The following is a 26,455-nucleotide window of genomic DNA, read 5'->3' on the forward strand; positions in this document are numbered from 1 at the left end:
TCTTTGAGTTACCAATGTTCTCTTTCTCTCTTTCATTAACTTTGTGCTTATCCTCAAGTATCCTCCTCCTTGGCAGTTTTGTACTCTTTATTCTAAAACAAATCAAAAACAAATTGATCCATTAGTCAGTGGGCAACGTAGTTCCAGAAGTATAAATTTAGGGAGGAAGATATTATGTTATTTTTTTCTGAAAATAGGCTTGATTTTTTATGCAATATGTATAACTACCTCACCCTCACAACAATGAGATAGTTCACATGTATTATGCTTGTATCATACATATATGACCAATTATATGATTGATTATCTACATTTAAAGTAGTTTCTGGAAACAAAAGAAAGCACGATCTGTTTCCATTCATTTTAACAATGTTAAAAATGTAGGACACGACCATATATCACAGGATCCAGAGACTGGCCAATGTATGGAATCTAGAATTGATTCTATAATGGATAACTTTATAATGGTGATCATTAAGATGTGGCAAACAATGTCCCTCTTTAGCAATCCTGATCACAAAATCAGTTTGCAGACTCTTGCAGTAAGCAAATAAAGTACTAATTTCATCGTAATGTAAAACACTGACCTACTTTACTGGGCTTGTAGCAGTCACTCTGCAGTCTTATTATTTTGATCAAAGTATTTGCATATTTTATTCCCTGCCCCCCTTGATGGACATCAAGAAATTCATTACTCTCTGTGCTTATAACATGCAAAACAATTTTGCTTGTTTTCATAACTAAATCTATAATTGAGATTCCATGCTGATTCACGTATGGTGCTTATGAGTCAATTAAATTGCCCTAACAGGCAATTACCAGTTGATTGTTTAATTTATTTTAGCAAGTGATGTTAGTCTTTTCAAAAGTTTGCATATATGTAAATCAGTAAGTAGAAAAAATGTCTTTTGTAGCCTGAAATATTAAAACATTCAGATTTGGGAAATCAAATATAAAACATAGCAGTCTTTATATTTTCTAATACATGTATTTTGGAATCATTTAAAAGATCATAATGTAGATGTATATTCATATTTTGGGAAAGATTTATTAAATTTGTGCTTACTATAGTTATGATAATGCAGATAAAAGCTAGAGAATAACAGCCAAATGAGAAAGAATTATCCTTTTCATATGGTAGAATGAGTGCTTTCCAATAAGGACAATAATGAATATAATAAAATGTGTGCTGGCTTACAAAGAATCAAATCCAAGTTATTACTGTGCTTCTTGATCATTTTAAATCAGTATCAACCAATTTACATATGCTTTTACAATGAATATCTCTTAATTGTTGTTTCTAAGCGGGAATTTTAAGCTAAAGGTGTACCATTTTTTCTTTTCCAAGTTGAAGCCTTATGTGATTTTTAAGCTATCTTTCCACTTGAAAGAGTTCTACAGTATAATATATGTTTAATGACACTTTGACATCTCCAGATTTTTAGAAATTACAATTTTTATAGTCAATCTAAAGAGTAAAAAATGCTACTTTATTCCCACCTCAATGAAACATTTTTACATTGTTGTTGTTGTTAGCTGCGAAGTCGTGTCCGACTCATTGTGACCCTATGGACAACATTCCTCCAGGCCTTCCTGTCCTCTACCATCTTCTGGAGTCCATTTAAGCTCACGCCTACTGCTTCTTTGACTCCATCCAGCCACCTCATTCTCTGTCGTCCCTTTCTTCTATTGCCCTCAATCTTTCCCAGCATTAGACTCTCCTTCATTGAGTCCTTCCTTCTCATTAGGTGGCCAAAGTATTTGAGTTTTAGCTTCAGGATCTGGCCTTCTAAAGAGCAGTCAGGGTTGATCTCCTCTAGGACTGACCGGTTTGATCGCCTTGCAGTCCAAGGGACTCGCAGGAGTCTTCTCCAGCACCATAGTTCAAAGGCCTCAATTCTTTGGCACTCAGCCTTTTTTATGGTCCAACTTTCACTGCCATACATTGCAACTGGGAAGACCATAGGCTTGACTATATGCACTTTTGTTGACAGGGTGATGTCTCTGCTTTTTAGTGTGCTGTCTAGATTTGCCACTGCTTTCCTCCCCAGGAGCAAGCATCTTTTAATTTCTTGGCTACAGTCCCCATCTGCAGTGATCTTGGAGCCCAGGAAAATAAAATCTGTCACCACCTCCATTTCTTCCCCATCTATTTGCCAGGAATTGAGAGGGCCGGATGCCATGATCTTGGTTTTCTTAATGTTAAGTTTCAACCCAACTTTTGCACTCTCCTTCACCCGCAACAAGAGGCTCTTTAGTTCTTCTTCACTTTCTGCCATTTTTACATTACGAAACTATATGATAAGGCCTTCTTTGCCCATAACTATATAGTACTATAACTATATAGTACTTGATGGCATATAAAGCCATATGGTTAAGTAAGCAAATGTGAATATAATCTGCTTGGCATTAATGAATATAGTCACCTATAACTTTTTAATGTAGAAAAGTATCTCAAATCAATAAAAGAGTAATCTTTATTTAATGTTCTAGGTCGCTTGGAGAGATTCTGAAACTAAGAGTAAAAAACAAGAACCAGAAATGGGGAAACAAAAGTGTTGTAAATGAACTGAAAGTCTAAGTGGACTCATTAAAGTATTTTGTTATTACAGGTAGTCCTTGGTTTACAACCGGTCACCTACTGACCTTCAAAGTTACAATAGACCCCCACAAAGGCTTCTTATGACCTGGTTTCAGTGTTATGGCAGCTGCAGTGGCCGTGTGGCCATTCACCCTTGTGACCAACCGCAGAACTGCTGCAGTGTGCCCCTTTGCCTATTACTCCCCCAGAAACACTGGGCCTGCTTGACTACACCACCAGGTCCCCCACTTCCATCACCGATCACTCATTTACTTTTTATCATAGACCTCCTTCTGGATGTGCCACAGATCACATTGGAATGAGAGCAAGCTGCCCTGGACCTTTTTTTTTTTGCCCCAGAAAGACAGGGGCATCTTGACAGGAGGAAGGGCAGTGGCAAAATTGGGAAAGACTGGTGCACCCAACATTTTCCTTCCCCATTGTTTCTTGCTCACAAGACAGTCGGCTGTGTGGCAGACATATGAGTGATCAGAAGTCATTGCAGGAAGATGGGCGTGCTTGTCTTCACCAGTTCCACTGCTGCCGTTCCCAAGAAAAAAGGCAGCAGCGGAAACAGTTATGCCCAGCACTTTCCTTCTCTATTTTTCTCTGCAATGGGTGTACAATTGAGTGGGAGGCACTGGGGAATAAGAACAAGCTATTTTTTCCCTAGGCAACATTCTTCCATTCTGGAAGCGAGCATTATTTTGAAGTGCTCACAATTCATCATGGCCACTCCAAAAATGGCACTTGCTTCCAGGTTGCAGCCACACAGGATAGAAGGATGGAGTAGCTTGCTTTCATTCCCAATATGATCTACAGAGCTTCCAAAAGGAGATCTTTGGTAAAATGTAAGTGATCAATCGGTGATAAAATTGGGGAGGAATGTGTGGGACAGAGGGTGGGAAGTAGAGCATTGGGTAGGGGAAGCCTTGGGAGGCCTCAGATAGGTGGATTTGTACCTGCTGTATGCCTCCTAGGATCTCCCCCATGCCTGAGGCACTCCACACTCCACTTAACAACTTGAACGTTCATTTAATGATTAAATTAATTGTTGGGTGTCATTGAGGCAGTTAATTTAATGGCTGTCCCAACTTTCAACTGTAATAGGCAGGCTCCATTATGAATGCAACTCAAGAACTAAACGCATAATGGTGGATCTCCAGTATTTTGAGAATGCTATTTTTCTACATTGACTAGGCATTGATCCAAATATTTCTGCTTCATGGCTTATGTTTTTACATTTCCAAAACATCATTAGTGCATTAAACACTATTCTGTTTTCCCCTTGTTTTGTGTTTCAATTTAATTTAGTTTGTCAAGGCAGTAGAAAGAACTGTGTTGTTTAACACATCAATCAGTACTCTTTCTAATGATCTAGCCAGCTTAGTGTGAGATAGGCTTTCAAATCATTCCACAGCTTTGTTGAATCAAATACCAGTCTCACATGGAATCATACAGCTGAGCTGGATTATAGGAGTCCAAATATAAACTTTGAAAAAACTTACTGTATATTCATAAATTCTCTGTCAGAATTCATCAACTTGAAAATTTCCCTAGTCTGTGAAATTATAGATTTAATAAAAGTTCCAAAAAGTCAGAAGATTGAAATGTATTATTTAATCAAATCAGCATGATTTAGTAAGTCTGGTAGTATAAACGTAAATATACGTACTTGGAAACAGTATTTAATCCTTGAAACTATTACCTATTTTTTACTTCTCTATTTTATTTTCATCAAAGTGAACTGCTAGACAAATGCTTCTTGAATTACTGTGTATATTAATTTATATAGAAAGTGATCCTGAATAGGAAGGAAATCCACAAAAGAAATAGAATATTATTTTGGCCAGTTTAAATCCAATACCTTCATGTGTATGAAATGTCAGATTTACTATCTATCAAATTTATAAGCTTCTTCAATCATAAATGATTTGGGGCAGCATACAATTAAAAACAATATCCAATACAAAAAACAAACAAACGCCTAGTCTACCAAAAACCCCAAACCAAAGAAACCAGTTAATAACTCAAGGAATAAAATACCCAATAAAACGATAAAATTGCCACAAGGTGCTTATTTCTTATTTCCAGCCCCTGGAGAAAGAGCCCCTTCTTCAAACTGATTTAAAGAACAACAGAGGTCAGACTATCTGCCCATCAGCATCAACTGGAAACGTTCGCACCAAAAAGAGGAGAATGACTGCAGTACTGTGCCTTCCTTTCCCAATTACTGGAGGCAGTCTAGAAGAGTACTATGATCAATGATATTGAAAGCTACTGACAGATCAAAGAAGACCAGAAATGTTCTGCCATCCTATCCTGGTTCCCCCAGAGATCATCAACCAGCATGATCAGTACTGTCATCATACACTCTGAAAGGGTCCAAATAATCTGCTTTATCCAGGACCCTCTGAAGAAGCGATCCTGGCATAAAAGGAAAAATTGAAGAATGGACAGAAATTATCCATCACTGTTGAGTCCAATGATTGCTTCTTATAGAGGCAGCCCCACCTCCTCATTCAGCCTAATAAAACAGCCTCTCTCCTGAGGTTTGGAGGCCCCTAACTCTCCTGTCCTTCTGGAAGGCTATGATGACATAGCTTTCCTCTTTAAGGTCCTGGATCAAAATAATATATGAGCATTATATAGTTATTGTGTGATTGAATTTGTTATGCAATGCTTAAGTTATTGTATTATGATTATGTTAATTATATTCTGTTGGATTTCTAGAAGTGTTATATATTTTTTGTTATTTACTCTTAACCTTCCAGGGTTCATATGTAAGATGGATGGCCTTATCAATTTTCTAAATAAATAAATCCATCATTACATGTATGGAGCTACATGCCACCCACATTGCAGCATTAACTAGCAAGAGTGGATACGGATTTAAACAGCAGACAACCGATTTAGTAGTCTTAAGATCCTGCCCACTTCTTCAGGAATTACAAAGTCAAATGGCTTTCAAATACTAGGACAAAGCGGTGCCTTGGTCAACTTACAGCAGATACATCAAACTCGCGATGTCACGTGACCTCGCGCGACGTATCGGAGCTTTTTCGCCATTGCCGGCCCCTGACTTACAGGGACTCTCTCAGTTCAAATTGAACTCAGAGTACATCTAAATAATGTCATTCCTCATAAAATAATTTCTCTGTAGTACTGTTCCCCCCACACCCCAGAGTAATAGTTTATATGTGTGGGATTATTCTGCCAGAGGGTAAAACTTGATTATTGGCCCGAGAGGTGAGCAAACTGCTGTGTGTCCTGTCCTCAAGCGGAGCCAGTCAGTGAAGTTGTAAATCCAGCAAGCAAAGACACAATCATAAATAAATCTGAGTTCAAAGCAAATTGAGTTCACAGGGCAGGTAGTACTTACTGCCTGAGTCAATCCAGGATTAAAGTTTCCAAGAAAGCACAGCGGGTGTATAGCAAAGGGCAGGACATGGATGGTTAGCTGATATTGAAAGAGCTAGATTACAAGAAGTTGTAAGCCACTGCATATTGTCAAGACAAACCAAGAAGATAATCAGTGTCACTGCTACTGAAAGAAGGGACACACAGAAACTAGGTCTCCTGCTACAACAGGAGGGCAGAGAGCAACAGAGGCACAAAAGTGCTATGGCATATTGTGTTTCCCCCAAAATAAGACCCAGTCTTATTTTATTTTTTTTGCCTCCAAAAGAGGCACCAGGTCTTATTTTGGGGGGAAGGCATCTTTTCCACTCACCTCCGGCACCAATAGCCCTGCCCAGCCGACCTACTTCTTCTGCGGCTGAAGGAGCAGCTTCCTTCTGCAGCTCAGAATGGAGCTTGGGCCTGCATTTCACAGCCAGGCCTTTCAGGAAGGCCTCTGCAGCCAATAACCGAGTCATGGATTGAATCCATAGCTCAGTTCTCGGCTGCAGTGGCCTTCTGTTAAGGTCTGTGATTAAGAAATACAGGCCTTGGGATGCTGCAGAAGAAGTGGGCTGGCAAAGAGAAATCTAGCAGCAAGGTAAGTGGGGGAGGGGCATATAGGGCAGCTCCACACCCCCACCCCACCCCAGCCCTAGCTTGATTTTTAGGTGTGTACCTTGCCCCAAAACTAGGGTTTATATTAGGCCCACCCCCAAAAAAAATCAAACTAGGGCTTATTTTCGGGATAGGTCTTACTTTCAGGGAAACACAGTAGTTGCTCTCAGTGACACATCAATCACTGTAATCCTTTTGTTAGCTTATTAACCTTTTCTTTAATAATAATAAAAAGGTACCTGTTAGGAGCTCTTGAATTGTTGAGAGTTTGCTTGGTTAATTCTAGCTGTGACTTACTAGTTGAAATCCGCCCCTGACGGAACTCAGGGATCAGTCCTGCTTTCTCATCACCAGGCTGCTGCCAGATGTTGCCAGCTGTGCCAAATCCAGAGGATCCTCTGGGCATTGAGGCACTCTGCCTCTACTTTCTACCTCTTCACACAGAAATGGCAGCATTCTATTAGCTAGATGGGATATGATTCTTTTTGAAGAACTGAATGACAAAGATGATATTGGTAATGACAAATCCTAAAAACTTCCTTTTATTGCTGTTAGGATTGGGACTGTCTGTATGTAATTTCTTCTCTTGATCCTCCTCTTTCCGATCTTCTAAGGATGAGTCAATCAGGAGCACGATGTATTTCTGGCAGATGTGGCTATTAAGAGTTTTTTTAAAAAATATATATATATTAAAATCTCTTCCAATAACAAGGCAACTTTTTTGATTTTGTCAAGATTACTCAGCCTTGATTTAGTGGATTATTGAGATTTGGTTTATGTATATTTAATAGGAGGGCTGACAGTATGACAAACAGGACCTGCATATCAAGTGCTTCTGTTCACTACCCTTGTCACTCAACTGTAACCTGTTCTATGCGCAATTTCTGATCCCCTATCCCAAATCAGTTAATTGGTTCTAAGTGGGTATTTAAAACTTCTGTCCTATTTAATTACTTCCAAAATACTTTGTTAATGCAGCAATGCTCTAAATTAAACTATCCCCTTACTCCATTTTTAAACTTTAAATTAACCCAAACGCCCAGCAAGCTTTTTGCTTTTAAGTCCTTATAATTATTTTCTTTCTCTTTACCATAATCCTTCCCATGGATTCAAAGGACACTTACCCAGGTGGCTTGAAGGTCTCTCTTCACTTTAAATTCTTCTAATTCTTTAAATTAAAATTTAAATAATTTTAAACAACAAATAATGATGATGATGATGATGATGATGATCATGATGATGATGATGATGATGATCATGGAAGCAAACTTGGTTGTCCAGTCTCTTCTTAAAAACTTCCAGTGTTGGAGCATTCACCACTTCTGGAGGCAGGTTGTTCCACTGGTTAATTGTTCTAACTGTCAGGAAGTTTCTCCTTAGTTCTAGGTTGCTTCTCTCCTTGACTAGTTTCCATCCGTTGCTTCTTGTCCTGCCTTCAGGTGCTTTGGAGAATAGCTTGACTCCCTCTTCTTTGCGGCATGTTAATGAAATGATTTTGAAATAATTAATTAAATAAAACATATTGCTGGGAAAAAAAGTTGGGTCACTTATTTTTGCTGATTCTTCTTTATGTTTCTGTTTTGCTCTTTGCTGCTTCTAGTTCATTTTTCTTTATATTTATGCTTTACTTTTGCAAAATTCTCAATAAAATTATACATACATACATACATACATACATACATACATACATACATACATACATATGACTTTTGTCCTGAAGAGAATAAAAATAACATTCATTCATTCATTCATTCATTCATTTAGAAATGTATTTGCCACCCATCTCATATCCAATGGCTTGGTATGGATACACTTAATGCAGGTTGTGTACTGCCTCACATAGTGACTTTCATAGTCACAAAGGGGATGAAAAGATAATTTTGTGATCAACTCATGCATTTATGAACTTTGTAGATCTGTAGAGCAAAGGAAAGCTAAAGTGAGATGATAAGGACAATCCAGGTTGCACTTGGCAACCACTTTTGTTTAATGATCCAAGTTGCCAATCGCAATTGTGGTTACTCCACAGACTACCTGTTTTCCTGTCCATCTGCAGAAATCTCCCTCTTATGTATAGAGTTTGCTATTTTTGGCTGCTTAAAGGTTCTCTAATTACTGTAACATTGTTTTGGCTGTTTTGCATGGGAATAGTCCACTGGGGAGGATTTTGCTTTGCAGGATTGTACTCTTAATCTTCCCTCTAAGTGTTTTATGTTAGCATAGATAATCCATTGTGCATTCCTAATAGATAAAGCACTTCTCCAGAAAAGAGAAAAGCCTCCTGAAAAAGTTTTAATTTGTATTTATATGAAGAAATCATTCTCTGTGTTTTAATCCTAGCCGTAATTCTTTAGTGATGTTTATAAATAAACCTTTTCTTTTTTGTCTTATTTTTTCTTTTTTCTTTTTTATTTTTGGTTGGTGTCCTCTGTATAGTACAGTACCGTGGTATGATTGTCACAACTAGTTTAAATATTCACTCTGGAATTTTCTGCAAGTCTTAAAACATTTAGAGATCTGAATAAGCAATATTGGAATGTGCAAAGAAAAAAAGAAAATATTTTCTTCTTCGAAATGCACAGTTCTGAAAAAAGGCAGTATAGTATTCCACTTAACAGTTATTGTATTCAAAAATAGCTTGATATGAGTTCTTCATTTTTGATTAACATCTCGTTTGCTTAAAAAAAGAAAACCTGATCGTGGCACACCTAACCTAGATCTTTGATTCTCAACTCATCCTGTCCCTCCAAGGACTTTCCATTTATTTCTGTCTGTATTTATTCATTCATTTTCTGCAGTTGTGACATGCACCTTGGAAGGTAATCATTCAGTAGATGCCAGTGAGTGCTTGAAGTGGGCAGGACCGATGCCTTCCCTTGTCCAGGATTGCTCAGTGCCTTGCAAAGACGACTGCATGTTTACCCCTTGGTCTAAATTTACAGCGTGCACTTCTGATTGTGAATCAACACGGACCAGAAGAAGAACTCTCACAGGTAGTATCAATCAATCAATCAATCAATCAATCATCTTTAGTCCCTTTGTTTCCAAACTTCTGTGGAATAGACTTTGGAGATTTGCCAAGAGCAATTAAATGTATTCTTGCTTTGTTAAAAGTCTCATAATGATTCCCTCAGTGTTGACTTACTAACAATTTGCTTCCTTATTCTATTAAGTCTGTCAGGAGGGCTACCTCCTCTTAAGATATCAGGATCATAATTTTATCAGCAAGTTCCTTAAGCTACTTGAATGCTGAAATAATTCCAAATAGTAAAAACAATAGGACTTAGATTTATATACCACCCCATAGTGCTTTACAGCACTCTCTGGGCAATTTACAATGTCAGCATATTGCCCCCAAGTCTGGGTTCTCATTCTACCAACCTTGGAAGGATGGAAGGCTGAGTCAACCTTGAGCCCCATCAAGATCGAACTCCAGACTGTGGGCAGAGTTAGCCTGCAACCACTGCGCCACTAGGGCCCAAATAGCCAACTGGGGCAGAAATGTTAATTTCCTTTTTAGAATTCTGGCTTCTTTTCAACAATTTTTCTGTATAATCTCCCAAGGGAACTGCTCTTTCCAACTGCACAAGTGTAGAAAAAGTCTGGATAATATGCTATGTTGGTTAATGCAGAAGTTCATAGGAATCGAACAAAAATGTGAATGCATGAATTGTTTCAGCACTGTACACAGTTAACATAGGCATCTTACTTCAAATGTTTGTGCATGTGTAGGTTGTAAAAAAAATCTATGAATTACACTTGTATGGTTATTTGAAGCTTTCTCAGTGTGTTTATTATTTTATGAATTGGGTTTGTGTGGTTATATTCAGGATTCACACAGATAGTCTACTGCAGTAGATTCAGTGGGTTGCACACCTATATACATGAGTAGAGTATTCCATTCTCCAAACTCTGAAAATATCCATTATTTTTGATTTCACAAATGCAGGATGTTAGGATATTGAATTTAGTAGCTGTGTACAATAGGCCAGAATACAGTTGTAGTAGATTAGTTAGAGAGTGTTGACTCATGCACGAGGCAATCTACACTATGATTGGTTGTCATAAGTGTAAAGGGGGAGTTTCCCCTTTTCCCATCTATACTATATATTCCGTATATATACTTTTACAGTAGTATATGATTATGTATTAATCTACAAATACTACCAAGATTTAGGGCTTTTCGGTAATGTAAGTCACTGTGTGTATCTTCCACAGCTGAAAATCACTCCTCATGAGTGATCATAGCTAGTTACTAATTTGGGTTTCCAAGCATAGTGGAAGTGTCACTTAGCAACCGCCCTTGTCTTCTCTCCCTGAATTTTTACTCGGCTGGGTAACAAGATGAATTAGTAGCAGTCACAGGTCTAACATATAACTGTCTAGAGAAGAGCCTAAAGTCCTTTGGAAAGATCTACTGGACAGTACTTCACAAAAAGTTTTTCATTGGGTAAGGATGTTGCTACAATGAACTTTTAATGATGACAGCTGCAGTACTTGCCTCTTATACTCAATACTATTATATTAGGTAGAGCTGATTACAAATAGAAAATGCTTATTTGAAGTAGGAAATCACTAGTTTAAATCCCATCTCAACTGTGATCATACTAAGTAGGTGACAGGTGAACATTTTCTCAGATTTAATCTGAAGAATGGGTATAATGATAATGGCATAACAATATTGTTATCCCTTAAAGGCCCATTATAAAATACTGCATATGGTTTGTAAAATATTCTGAAAGTATTATATAAATGTTTATCATAATTATAATAACATCTTTGCCTTAATCAGTTAGACATCTGTTATTTAACTTGTCACTCCATCTAAGGGAATTACTTCTGGCAAAAAACACAATCCATCACATTACTGTTTATCAGTGGCAAGAAACTGAGCGTTGATGACTAGGGAGGAATGGTTTCTATCAATTTTGCTTTTGCTGAGTCTCTAACCTTTCCAGCCACAAATTATATTTGGTCTATCTGTTTAGCATTTAGGAATTGGAGAAAAGTCTCTATTTGTGCATCTGCATATGCTCTTTCTTAGCATATCTTAAGGCTACACATACTCTTTGAGAATGTTCTATCATAGGATTGAAAGGACTGCTGTGTAAAATGGCTGCACATGTACAGTATATGCACACAAAGACACTTTGGAATAGCCACCCAAACCTGGGAAAGGATGTAGCTGCTTTGATTATTTTTAAAAAGATACTTCATGCGGCCTTTCAAAAAATTGTTGTACAAGAAAAATACGTTTTTCTATAAAAGCTACATTTTTCTGCTTATGTCCCCTAAAATATATATCCCTGTGGTTTTTCTGTGCTTCAGAGAGTGCAGTCTAAAATTATGAACCTTTTTTCAAATCCCTAGATGTGATTTGCTGAAGGTTGGTGCAACATTTGGCATTTTCACTAGTTAAAATTCCCTGCAACTTAACGATTTCTGGTAATTGTCATATGAACTGGATGAAGATCATTCTAAGTAATTTTTGCCATAAAATACTGTACATCTTTAAAAATTGCACACACTGGTGTCTACATAGTTTGAAGCTCTGGTGGCCACTTCTTGCCCAGAATCATGGAGGTTGAATTGTAATTCTCATCAGCGCGAAAAAAATGTAAGTTATACTGTAGGTATGTTTGGAAGCACTGTTCAACTCCTATAATCCTTAATAAAGGAGATGTCAAACCATTAAAATTTCCATGTAATAAAAGGATTGCAGTCTACAGTGAGCATTAGAACATTTCTTGGAAGAGAGCTGTGCTAACCAATTCCAAAACTGCATCGATGTGATGTCAAAATCTGGAAGATTTTGTCATTCTAGTTTCTCTCTTGAGGATAAGAAATTGATGAGCAGAATGGAAGAACTGAAGTGAGGGAGAAGTGAGTTTTTCCTCAAGTGAGTCAGTTAAAAGGCCTCCCTCCCCTCCCCTTCACCTCAGCCAGGTCTTTCAAGGTCCTTATTACTTAAGGAAATCATCTAAGGCAGGGGTGTCAAATTGCCAGACCGTGGGTCGGATGCATCGTAGCAAAACCGCGCCTACCCCCATTGCCGACAATGGCAAAAAAAGTTGTGACACCTCGTGACACATCACGTGACATTGCAAGTTTGACACCCCTGACCTAAGGCCCCCAGTTCACTTTCAGTTTAATTGCTTGTTCTCCAGCCCCTTCTCTCTTGAATATACATTCTCATAATTAGGCAAACCAGACACATTTCTTATATGCTCTACAGCTATTTAAGTGACTACTTATTAATGAACTCCTTCCTAATGGCATGGATTAACATTGATTCTAGTTTTGGCTTCAGTAGCAAAAGTGTCTTAAGTTTTATGTATGTTTCTAACGTTCTGTAACAAAAACTTAACAGTGGGGAACCTGCCAACTCCAGGTGGTAGTTCAACTAGAATAGGAATTTAATCTAGGTGCCCAAAATCCTAATTTAATTTGCTGCCTCTTGCATATTCTGGGAAGCACAGAGGAGCTGAAGAAAAATTTCTCTGCCACTGCCTTTAAAAATTGGCTTAATATTATCTATAGTATCTACTTTATTTACTAGTTATATATCTTCCTTCATTTCCATCATATCACTGTTATACTCACATGAACAAATGTGTGTGTGTGTATGTGTGTGTGTGTGTGTGTGTAATGAACACTTGAAAATTCCTACTGGACTTTCAGGTCACGGATTACAAATATAATAAAAGTTTTTTTACAAAAAAGAATCAACATGAATAATAGCAATAGTACATTTACTGCAAGAGTAATTCTTATTTAATGACCCATGCTTTTGAATAAAACATTAAACAGAACCTGCAAGGATGTTACTAAAAAACTAATACTTTACCTGCAATGATACAACAAGATATTAAATAATAGCATAACATGGTTGGTTACATAGTCATCCAGATGTTTAGATTGGATTTGGCATTTTTATCCACCTATCTAGTCATTCCCTTGGACTTGAGATAGGTAAATGTTGTTGCTTGATGCTGTTAAAGGTATTGTCACAAGATAACAGTATTTTCATCTGCTCATTTTCAACTACTTTTTCAACTATATGTTCCCACTAACTTTTCATTAGCAGTACATGATAATTTTTACAGATGCTCAGTGAATCATTTTGGCAACTACGTTCTGTCATTGTTTATAATCAGCCTGTGCAAATTTCTTGCATAAGCTGGGTATATAATATATTGTTTCTTCTGGTTCTTTGCACAGTCTGCACTTTAAATTGTTATTGATCTGATTCATCACACAGTCAGATGTTTAGACTGGATTTGGCATGTTTATTCACCTATTGAAGATAACAGGTATTGCTCTTTGACGGTGTTAAGGGTATCCTTAGAGGTTGTAAGCTGTTGCAAGGAAATCTGCCTTTTGCAGTTGACTGATGGTGATTTGGTCAATGCCCATGGTGTTCAAGTGGTGCTCCAGATGTTTTGGGATTGTACCCAAGGACCTATCATTATTGGTACTACCTTTGATTGCTTTTGCCACAATCATTCTACTTCTTTTTGCAGGTCTTTGCATTTTGTGATTTCCTCCAATTCTTTCTCTTCTCTTCTGCTGTCTCCACATCTACTTACCACATCTTCCGTCCAGATTTTTTTGTCTTTCTTATCGACAGCTGTTAAGTCGGGGACGTTATGTATCAGGTGCCTATCCGTTTGAATTCTAAAGTCTCAAAGCCCTTTAGTTTCTTCATTTTCTATTACTTTGTCTATTTTGTGGTCCCACCAGTTCTTACTTGGAGGTAAATGGTCTTTCTTGGGAGATACCATTGTTGATATTTTGTCGTGCTGTTGTCCGTTGTCAGTCTGGGCAATTTTCTTGCAGCAACTAACTAGGTAGTCCACTTTTTCTTCAGCTTCTTTACAGAGGTAGCACTTGCTGTCTATTGCTGTCTTCTCAGCCTAGGCTTTGTATGCATTTGTTCTTAAGGCCTGGTTTGCACAGCCAGAATGAACTCCTCTGTCTCTTTTTTTTAATTTTCCTGGCCCTAGCCCTTAGCCAGGTCTTACTGTTATCTGTTTTGCCCATTTTTTTTTATTATCGACCATGTAATAATTTGCCTTCCCATGTCTCTTTTCTATTCTTCAAAGCACACAAGTCTCACAACCATATCAAGGTAGTGCCACATTGGGGGTATCTTTATTATTATTGGCTGTTAACCACAATGTGAAGTCACAGCTGCCAGTTCTTTAATTTAATAATTTTATTTGTATACCGCCCTTCTCCCGAAGGACTCAGGGCGGTGAACAGGGCAAACATATAAAAATACAAAATACAAAAATTAAAAAAGAATTAAACGAGATGCCCAAGTTACAACAATAGATTAAAATACATTTAAAACAACAATAAAATCCAAACCCATCCCCCATCAGGCCAGGCTGGCTTGTTCGAACAAATAAGTCTTCAGATCGCGTCGGAAGGAGCGAAGGTCGGGCGCCATCCGGAGCTCAACCGGCAAACAATTCCATAAATCTGGGGCGCCCACAGAGAAGGACCTCCCCCTGGGGGGCCACCAGACGACATTCTCTGACTGGTGGCACCCTGAGGTGGCCCTCCCTGTGGGAACGCACAGGGCGGAGGGAAGTTGACGCCGGCAGCAGGTGATCCCTAAGGTACTCCATACCCATGCCATGTTTAGCTGGTATTGGCCTTCATGAATATCATCATTATTATTTTATCTTAAAAAGTGATAGCTGTTGTCCAGTCTTTAAAACCTGGAAACTCTTTATGCCAGAAATATTTACAAAGCTGTCATATTTATTTTCTGTTTAAGCTTTTGATGTCTTATGTAAGCAAATGCAATACCAAAGAAAGTAAAATACGTTCTCCGTAAAATTATGGGCATAATGGGTGATAGCAACATGTTTTTCATATTATTTTGTTTGTATTTGTGTTTACTTAATTTTGTCTAGCATCTGATGTAGAAGTAGAATCAATGTTATGCTTAAAAAATAGGAAAATGTACTAGCTGGACCAAATTATATATTACAGGTAAATGCATTTGACTCTCTCTTAATCTTTTTTAAAATTACAGATTGATGGTCTTAGAATAGTTATCTTACAAAGCCAGAGCTGCTTAATAAATATGAGGCAAAATGATGGAAACACTAAGAATACAAAATAATTTTGATCAGGATGTTGTGATGAACCTTTTAGGCCAACTAAAACCAAGAATGACACATGGCAATTTTTCCCAGCTGAGTTCTTTATTTTTTCACCTATAGACAAAATCTTGCCAAGCTGAGGACTCCACTATCTTCATCTACCATATACTCTATGATTTATTAGGGTGGGGGCTCTCTTTGCCCTCTTTCTCTCACACATAATATTTGAACTGAATTGCCCCTTACTCCTCTGGAATACAGCCCCTCCCTCCTGGAGATCTACCTCTGCACTATATTCCATCACACCAATTGTTTTTAAAAGTCTTTTAGTAGAGTCTTTGTGTTCTCTCTAAAAGTTCATTATTATAACTGGGAAAATATTTTGGGAAAACACAGCTGTTGATATCTCAAAACCATTGGAAGGATGTGGGGAAAGCTTTTATTTGCTGTAGACAGGATGCTGATTATTTCTCCTCTAAACAAAATAGCAACTTAAATGAGGTGATCTGTGATTTGCATTTCCCATCACTTTTTAATGCAAACACGCCACGCAGAGTTGTAGGCTGATTTCTGTATCTTAATTCAGAAATTATTGCATTCGTCCACATTTTGTTCAAATGGTGCGAACATCAGCAACAACCATGGTGTTTTCATAATATATGAGTTAGGTATTCCTTTGCCAATAAGACATATCATTTATTCTCATAACCTACTCATAGTTTCAAGAATTGTGGATCATTAGGCAAACAGATATACTCTCTTCCTTCTGCATCCATAAAGCCCCAAAATTTGAAGTTCCCCTGGCTCTTTGAAATTGGAGGTTTCCAAAGGGTAGAAAAATCAGGTGTATATACAAATTGTCCATCCTGCCAGCAAATATATAAAGCTAGAATTCCCTAGCCTTTTTTGCTATTCCTATTAAAAAAAAATACTACTTAACATATGAAAAGGTATTGTTTCAAATATAAAAATAGCTTTGGTGGATTTCTTTAAGATAGCAAGAAAGCTGAAAGTAACATTGTTCTGTAATAATTGTACTAATTCATCAAGAAAATTGCCCAATTTGGAGGCATTTAGGGAATATCTTCCTCTCCTTTTCCTCATGTTAATATTAAACATGCACAAATTAGCTTGCTTCTTACTTCACATTTTATAGCATATGTTACCTTACGTTTAAATTTGTGTGTCCGTTGCCCATTTAGTATCACGCATCAGAGAAGCCTCCCTCAAATATACACACCCATGTTCAATCAAATTTGAGGTTCCATGACTTTGCAATCTGTATTATGAAACTAAAGAGAATGAGAGTTAAACCTTATGTTCAAGAAAGGAGTATTTATTTTGTTTAATTTCCAACATTTCCCCTCAATTTAAGAATGTTTTTAATGCTGAAAATGATTTGTATTCAAACTAATGGAACAAAACAGTATTTAAGGCTGCAGATTCTTGGAAAAAAAAAGCATTTCAGAAAATGGCTCTAAAATATGAACACATTAATTGACAAAAATGGAAAGTAGACAATGGTGTGGGAATCTGAAAGTGGGAGAGTTCTGTAAGAAAAAATACTGTTTTGTGGCATTGAGTCAGCCTCAGCAAACAAACAAATTGAGTAGGAAAATGTTGGCAAGTCTTGTAAAAGACAATCCTGGGCACTGAGGGAAGCTGTTTATCTTTAGGTGAGCTCTGGGTGAGCATAGGGTTCCTTACGGTCATCCTTTCTGATGTTTCAAAGAGTGATTCAGTTTGAAGCTCAAGTGAAATACCCTTGCAAATTGAATGTTCAGATATCTAGGGCAGTACAAGCCGCCCCCTTTTACAGTACTGAGATAGACAGACTGACTTTGCTGCTCTTTTTTTGATCTGATTCTCTTTTTTTTCTTATATATCCTTTTCACAAATTCATACTTGTTTGAACATAGATACTATCCCAGACTTTAAAAAAAAAAGTGCTGCCCAACAGAATGTGAAAACTTTAGAAGAGGTGAACCTTGTCAACAACCTGAGCCAGCAAGGCTTCCTTCCTAGAAAACTATGTGGTTAGTGAGTCAGGAACTCTTTGATCTTTAGCAAAACCTTAATTTTCATACGATTTTTGAAAGTTTTCACATCGGCTCAACCTATCTTCTCTATAGACTGTTTGCTGGAGTAAATGGAAGCTGCTAGGCTATCGCTTTCTCATCTGAAGAAGGCAAGGGGATGGGGGATAATTAAAAAATGTGAAAAATAAAACTAACTCCTAGGGCTGATGGGTCATCTACATGAGGAAGATGTAATTCTGTATTCTCTTTGAGTTGATTTTCAAATTTCACACATTACCTTAAAATAAAATTAGTAACTGTGAGTGGGATCTCGGAGTCCTAGTGGACAACCACTTAAATAAGAGCCAGCAGTGTGCTGCAGCTGCCAAAAAAGACAACACAGTTCTAGGCTGCATTAACAGAGGGATAGAATCAAGATCACGTGAAGTACTAATACCCCTTTTCAATGCCTTGGTAAGGCCATACTTGGAATACTGCATCCAGTTTTGGTCACCACGATGTAAAAAAGATGTCGAGACTCTAGAAAGAGTACAGAGAAGAGCAACAAAGATGATTGGGGGACTGGAGGCTAAAACATATAGGGAACGGTTGCTGGAATTGGGTATGTGTAGTTTAATGAAGAGAAGGGTGAGGGGTGACATGATAGCAGTGTTCCAATATCTCAGGGGCTGCCAGGCTGTTCTCCAGAGCACCTGAGAGCAGGACAAGAAGAAATGGATGGAATCTAGTCAAGGAGAGATGCAACCTAGAACTAAGGAGAAATTTCCTAACAGTTAGAACAATTAATCAGTGGAACAACCTGCCTCCAGAAGTGGTGAATGCTCCAACACTGGAAGTTTTTAAGAAGAGACTGGACAGCCATTTGTCTGAAATGGTATAGGGTTTCCTGCCTTAGCAGGGGGTTGGACTAGATGACCTCCAAGGTCCCTTCCAACTTATTATTATTATTATTATTATTATTATTATTATTATTATTATTATTATTATTATTAATTATTATTATTCAGCTGGTGCAGAATGCGGCCGCGCGAGTTGTGATGGGGGTTTCCCGATACTCCCATGTAACACCTCTACTCCGCGAGCTGCATTGGCTTCCGGTTGCCCTCCGGGTGAGATTCAAGGTGCTGGTGATGACCTATAAAGCCCTGAATGGCTTGGGTCCGGGATATCTGAGGGAACACCTGCTGCCGGCATCAAGTTCCCTTCGTCCTGTGCGCTCCCACAGGGAGGGTCTTCTCAGGGTGCCGCCGATAAAAGATTGTTGGCGGATAACACCCAGGGGAAGGGCCTTCTCTGTGGGTGCGCCTGTCCACTGGAACCAGCTGCCCGTGGAGCTTAGGACTGCCCACGACCTTCGCACATTTCGCCGGGACCTGAAGACCTGGCTCTTTGAGCTCTCTGGCCCAGGCTGAGACTTTTTAACTGGGGTTTTTTAAATTTAGGGATGATTTAATCTTTTCTTAACTGTTTTTAACTTTTGTATTGGTTTTGTTTTTTAAATACCCTGTAAACCGCCCTGAGTCCTTCGGGAAAAGGCGGTATATAAATCTAATAAAAACAAAATAATAAATAAAAAATTATTATTATTATTATTATTATTATTATTATTATTATTATTATTATTATTATTATTATTATTATTTCAAGTTGAAGCAACGCTAACATCCAGGAATTTTCAAAATTAAATCAAAACCAATAACATCATTTTTTTAATGACAGACATACAGTTCCCATGTTTAGTTCCTTGACTTACAGAACAATCTGATTCAACAGCCACTTCTAGGCCTTGGGTTTCTCTTATATGTTTATAGAAAGAACTGTGACTACAAATTTAATTTAATTTAATTTAATCCCATTTATATCCCGCCCTTCTCCGAAGACTCAGGGCGGCTTACAATCCAAGCACAAATCAATGTGCTTAGCAATAGCCTTCATTCTATGTATATGCCTGCTTATTAGGGCTTTCGCCCCCCCCCCCAGCGGCATTATTACAAAGTCAACTTATTGCCCCCAACAATCTGGGTCCTCATTTTACCTACCTCGGAAGGATGGAAGGCTGAGTCAACCTTGAGCCTGGTGGGACTCGAACCTGAGGCATTAGCCCACTGCTCCACCAAGGCTCTTGTGACAACTTGCCAGAGTTTCATACGCAACTTGTCTTAAGACTAGCTTTTCAGCTGAGTCTGTTAAAATTATTATGGTCAATGGGTGGAACTCATTGTTGTCAAAGAAAAATTGATCTTTCTATGGCTCCCATAACCACACTGTCAATATTTGGTACCAGAGCATATGAATGGTGCAATTTCCTTCTATGACAATATACATAAACCAGCAGGCAAATAAACTTTGTCCCAAACAAGCCAAATATGGAAATATTCATTACACACACACACACACCAAATAACAACATTACATTATCAGTGTGCCATCTCTAACTCTCGGCTGCCAAAAATAACAGGAAAAAATATGATTCTCAGATATTAGAACATGTTATCTATGTGTGTTGGTAACCTTTAGAGGATACCATACAAATAAGTCTATTCTTTCAGAATAACAAAGTAATAGAGTTGGAAGTGACCTTGGAAATCATTCTAGTCCAACCCCCTGCTCAGTCAAGAAACCCTATACCATTTCAGACAAATGGCTGTGCAATCTCTTCTTAAAAACTTCAATTGCTGGAGCATTCACAACTTCTGGAGGCAGGTTGTTCCATTGATTAATTGTTCTAACTGTCAGGAAAGTTCTTCTTATTTCTAGGTTGCTTCTCTCCTTGATTAGTTTCCATCCATTGCTACTTGTCCTGCCTTCTGGTGCTTGGAGAAGAGGTTGACCACCACTTCTTTGTGCAGCCCCTTAGTTATTGGAACACTGCTATCATTCTGATACTTTAATCAGAGCTTAGCAACTGTTTCAAGTAGTATACCCTATTACACAAATTCATTTGATCTTATGGATGGATTTTTAGTACTTAAAATGACTAAAGTCTCAAGAGATTTCGTGCGAGAACGCAAACTTCATGAGAGACTGGGTTGTCTCATTAGCTCTGGGTAATTTTAATTTCTATCTATAAATCATTTTTAATAAAATATTTTGGCATCACAAAGGTATGTTTCAGAACCTTTGTTTTAGTAAATGGAATACTGTGGTTTCTGGTGTAGATCTTAAATTCATTGTTTTCCCCCCAAACTGCTGAAATTCAGGTTTGCCCAGATTTTATAGTTACATCACAATATCTCAGCTAATTTAATAAATAATGAAGAGTAAGAAATTAAATACACACTATAGTATCTTCAGGACATTTGCCTGACCATCTGTGTTAGAAAAAGTCTTGAAATTTGAAGTTCTTACTAATTACTTAAATGTCAGAATTTCAAGTTAAATTTCAACTTCAAATTGAAGTTCTTACTAATTACTTAAATGCCAGAGTGGGGCCAGGATTTGTATGTGAAAATTGTATTCAGTTAATTTACACAAAAGATTTAGAGAAAGAGATGCAACTTACTCTCCTACATTTGTAGGATCCCCAAGTATCTGTAGGCAGCAAACGGAAAATGGCATAATAAAATTATTTTCTTCAGATAATTACAGAGGGGAAAAACGGACTTTTCTTTTCTTTTCTTTCCCCCCCCCCCCGTAATAAAAGTAATCAGAGAGTTGCTCTCCTTGTTACTGTTTTGTCTTTCATCTAAAAGATTCTTTCTAAGTTCCTTCAGGTTTCCTGGTTGCCCTGGAGATATCTCCATTGTCTTAGCTCTCCAGAGCTCTGGAGGAAAGTAACAGATGTCTTTGAATCAACTCTGCTGCCGTATTTACATTTCAGATGGTTTGGTTCTAACTGTATTAAAACCCTTCAAGTATAAACAATATGACATATTGTTATCAAAAGCAGCAGATGTTACGCTAACAAGCATATTTTCCTGCTTGGAACAGGAAGAAGCAAAAAGCGAGAAAAGTGCCAGAATACCGAAGTCTATCCACAGCTTGAGACGGAACTCTGCCCTTGTGCAATATTTACCTCCCAGCCTTATGGAAATTGGTCAGAATGCATAATTGCGGTAGGAAGAACAGAACTGCAGGTAGAGATGAGATTTCAGAGACATGCCAAAGAATGTGGAGAAGGTGTGCGCTTCCGAGCACTTGCCTGTTATGATAAGACCGGCAGAGTTGTGGATCCCTCTCGGTGCAACCACTCAGGTAAAAAAAGAGCATTGAATGTATGTAAACATCACACCTTGAAAGGGAGTCGTTTGTAATGCCTCCTTTCGTAGCCCGATAATATGACACTTGCTGTAACAAAAATTGGTGTTACAATCCATCCCATCACATAGGACAAGAAAACAGAATATGAATTGTTTGACCAAACGTACTATGTTGGTGGCCTTTAACAAGGTAACGGTGGAATACCGGTTCATTCAATAACATCAGTTAATGAATGTCTGTAGTGCCCCAGCTGAACAGAAGCTAGGTTTTAGATGGGCAGATTTGATGAAAAATGTTTCTACTTAATTGTTTTTAGCTTCAAGAGGGGACCTCGGTATAGAAAAATACAAGCTAAACTATATCTCACTTCTTTTGCTATAGATGTGAAATCTGGCTGATTATTCTCTAATTACTTTGACACTTTAGTAAAACTTAAAGCAAGACTACCTGCTTAAAGAATGACAGTACGGCTTCCTGCCATGCCTGAAAATGAAATATTATTTTATAAGGTTGGATAGGTTCGCTCTAGAAAGAAAGCAATTTAAAATTTTGAGATGTGTGGAAATCAGCAATTGTCAATTGCATAAATGTCATCAACTGGAGTTACATTAACTGATATTCCCCCTCCGAAGCTGGAAAACATCTCATCATCATATTGTCCTTTTATTTTTTGCAAGTTGTCACATTCAATTTCTGTTGTTGTTACATTTGTTGTTAATAATTAGTATTGTTTCTGACCCTTTAGTCTTGTCTTCACTCAGCCTTTTCTTACTGGGTTTTTTGTCATGCATTGCCTCTTTTCATCAGCATGCAGAATCCCCAATGGGAGGAATAGTCTGTTAACAGTGTTAGATTTGTACCCATCAGTTTGACTGTAATGAGAATCCGAGGGGGGAAAAAAAGCAAACAGAAGGAGACAGGATGAAGCTTCTCCATAATGGAGCTGTTCATTGGAGTACAACAATTCCATTCTAGAAGTGACAGTAAATTCATGCAAGGAAGTTCTTTATGAATCACTGCACACCTTTCCAGATTTTGCCTTTTTAAAATTTATACGAGAAAAAGCAATACAAACAAATTGCTTGATGGGTAGGGCTTCCCCATATTTTCATAGCTTGTGGCCAAAAATACTAAAAAAATGTTGTATTATTAAATATATCAGCATGCCAAAAGTGAGAGGTTTATTTGCGCCTGTGCAATTTGTCCAAATGAGAATATTTATTTGCTTTAACTTACCCTTCAACATTTGTTGAAGTATTAAATATTATTGTGAGATACTAAAATAGTAACCACAGCAATATCTACAGTGAAACAGATATTTGCAGGTAGTCCTCAACTTTCGACAATAATTGAGCCCACAATTTCTGTTGTTATGTGAGTTTTGCTCCATTTTATGACTTTTCTTACCACAGTTGTTAAGTGAATCACTGAAGCTGATAAGTTAGTAACAGTTGTTAAGTGAATATGGCTTCCCTATTGACTTTGCTTGTCAGAAGATTGCAAAATGTGATCACATGATCCTGGAACACAGCAATGGTCCTAAATATGAGCCAGTTGCCAAGCGTCTGAATTTTGATCACATGATCGTGAGGATGCTGCATAGGTCATAACTATGAAAAACAGTCATAAGTCATATTTGTCAATGCCATCGTAACTTTGAACAGTCACTAAACGAACTGTTGTATGTCAAGGACTACTTGTATTATCAGAAACCATTAAAGAGCATGAAGGAAAAATCTGTCAACAAGTAATAACATAAGAAACTCTTATTTTAGATTTCATCTTAATTTGCATGTTTTAAGAAAGGGACGCGGTGGCTCAGTGGGTTAGGACGCTGAGCTTGTCGATCAGAAGGTCGGCAGTTTGGCGGGTCAAATCCCGAGTGCCATGTAACAGAGTGAGCGCCTGTTACTCGTCCCAGCTTCTGTCAACCTAGCAGTTCGAAAGCACGTAAAAATGCAAGTAGAAAAATAGGGACCCCTACGGTGAGAAGGTAACAGCGTTCCGTGCGCCTTTGGCGTCCAGTCATGCTGGCCACATGACCACAAAGACGTCCTCGGACAAGCGCTGGCTCTTTGGCTTTGAAACGGAAATGAGCACCGGCCCCTAGAGTCGGAAACGACTAGCACGCATGTGCGTGGGAACCTTTACCTTTACCTTAATTGGAAATATAATCTTCTTTGGACTGTTGGGCACAGGTTTTAGTTGCGCTTCAGGATTTAGTTACTGTGTTCTAGAGAACAGATTTCCTATCATTTCACTTGCAACAGTGGCCTTTAGCCAAGTTGGTTTCTGATTGGTGCAAGTTGGTGAGGACTGATCTGGATTGATGCAACCTATATCAATCAGGAAGCAGCTCACCTAAAGGCCAATCAGAAGTCAGGATACTTGGCCATAAAGACAGTAACTCAGCCACTCCTTGCTCAATTGCACAGCAGACCACTTTTCCTTTGAAGATGCCAGGTTGATGATATATATGTGGAAAATGTAGAGTGCAATTCTCCAGGAAAAGAATAAGAAATAATCTTAAATTTCACAAGATTTTCACAACTTCTGTGGTACAAAATTGCTACACTATTAACAATCATATTAATATTCCCTACTTCCTCCTGCAGTTTTTCCTTAGGGCAACATGCCCATAAAATATGTGGAGCTGAAAGAAAGTGACTAGCACTGGTAGAGGGTGAACTGGAATCCAAATCTTTCCCAGACGTTCTCCAATTTCTTAATCCAAATGCTACCCTGGCTCTCATCCTTCTTTTGGTGCTCATAATTTATACCTCTTCAGATTCCAGTTTTTCTCATGCTAGTTCAAAAGAGTTGTACATAATGGTAACATGACAAAAAGCAAAGGATAAGAGAACAAAACAATGCTTCACATCCTTTGAGAAGAACAGGCAGAAACAGGAGACTTGTTGCTGTTAAAATTTACATCCAGAGGATTTAGTTATTCGCTTGTAACTGAGGACTAATTTTCATTGCATCAATAAATAAGACCCTCTGTTGAAATACATCGCAGCAGAGGGACCTTCTGTCTTTGAGGTAGGCAGAATCCAAATGCTCAATGGCCTTGTAAATGCCAGGAAGGGCTCTGGAAGTTGTAGTTCAATACTATCTAGAGATTAGGCCCTTTACTTATTTTATATTCAATCCAGATATGTTTCACGAAAACACTTTGAAATGACAGGATCCCAGTTTGCTCCTATGGAAATTGTTGCCACTGTTGCCATTGACCCCTGGAGTGATGTATGGAATTCTGTCAAAAGTCCGTACTTTGTACAAGGCAGCTTGTGGTGCCGTTTTCCAAGTATACAGCTGCCTCAGATTTCTTAATTACAATGATGAAATATGCTAGTCGTGGAAGCAAATGAGATTAAAGCCAATTAGTTTGCATGTGCATCTGCTTCAAAAGCTGCTTGCCTATCATATTTTATTTCCAAAACCCTAGCCTCCCTTTACACAAACTTTTTAACAGGCTGGCATGACTGTGTGCAGCTATAACAAATTTAGCACATAAGCAGAGAAACACACCATTGCTTTTATTAAGTGAAGATTGCATGCTTCTCGATTACATTTCTGGAAATCTACCCTTTGACCAAAGAAAATTCTCTTTATTATTCAGACTCCTCAGGAGCCTTTATCTTATTTACTCTGGCCTGCAGCTATAATGTTTTATTTTTTGATGTGGGAAACTGTCCAGTCATAAGGCAGGCAAGCAAAAATTTTGAATCATAAGCTGTAATCATTAATAGTTTAAAAAGCTAATAAGAACTCAGTGACCAATCTGCCTTCTAGCTCTACGCATTATTCTACCCTCAAATACCATGAAACTGAAGTTTCTGTAGTTTCACTCCTCTCTTTTTAGTTAATGCTGTGTCAGGATTTACTTGCCACTTTCTCAATCATTTTTCCCCCCTGCAAAAGGGCTTTCTGCATTTCTACCATATACTCTGGATTCTTGACAATTCTTTTTGAATTTCCCTTGATGATGTCTCTGCCATTAATGTTGTTTTGGAGATAACAGAAGATAAAGTTGCTTGTATGGTTTATTTTTGTTGTTAAATATTTCCTACCACAAATATTTCCTTAGGTCTCTGTACATGCCAGACTGAGAAAAACTGTGAAGGAACTTTCTCATGCTATCTTGCTTTGGGATTGAATTGTCATAGAAGAAGCGAAAGAGGCTGCAGACCACCAGAGAGACATTTGAACAATGAAAACAATTTACTCACAGACCTACTTTCGGCACCTTCTCATTTCATAACTGGAAGAACCTCATGCTATGCCCTTGAGAATTCTGCAGAATGTCTTACTGTGAAATAAATTTTGAAATCAGTTCTACATTAAACACAACTGATAGGAAAAAAAATATCGAGATACATGCTTAGCATGGAGGGATGCGGTGGCTCAGTGGGTTAGGACGCTGAGCTTGTTGATCAGATGGTCGGCAGTTTGGCGGGTCGAAGGTAACGGTGGGAAGGTAACAGCGTTCCGTGCGC

The 26,455-nt window shown here is 38.0% G+C and overlaps 1 protein-coding gene across 1 annotated transcript in view; it reads left to right on the plus strand.

Annotated features, from left to right (window-relative positions):
• The window catches only part of THSD7B (thrombospondin type 1 domain containing 7B), a gene marked incomplete at its 5' end in the record, with an annotated part of 466,043 nt that overhangs the window by 290,737 nt on the left and 148,851 nt on the right, over positions 1-26,455 (plus strand). The window contains 2 exons of the mRNA XM_083351680.1: positions 9,397-9,591; positions 21,687-21,950. Of these exons, the coding sequence (XP_083207806.1) occupies positions 9,397-9,591; positions 21,687-21,950 (459 nt within the window). The remainder of the gene's footprint in view (positions 1-9,396; positions 9,592-21,686; positions 21,951-26,455) is intronic.

The sequence above is a fragment of the Vipera ursinii genome, assembly GCF_947247035.1.
Source record: "Vipera ursinii genome assembly, chromosome: 1".
Classification (NCBI taxonomy): Eukaryota; Metazoa; Chordata; class Lepidosauria; order Squamata; family Viperidae; genus Vipera; species Vipera ursinii.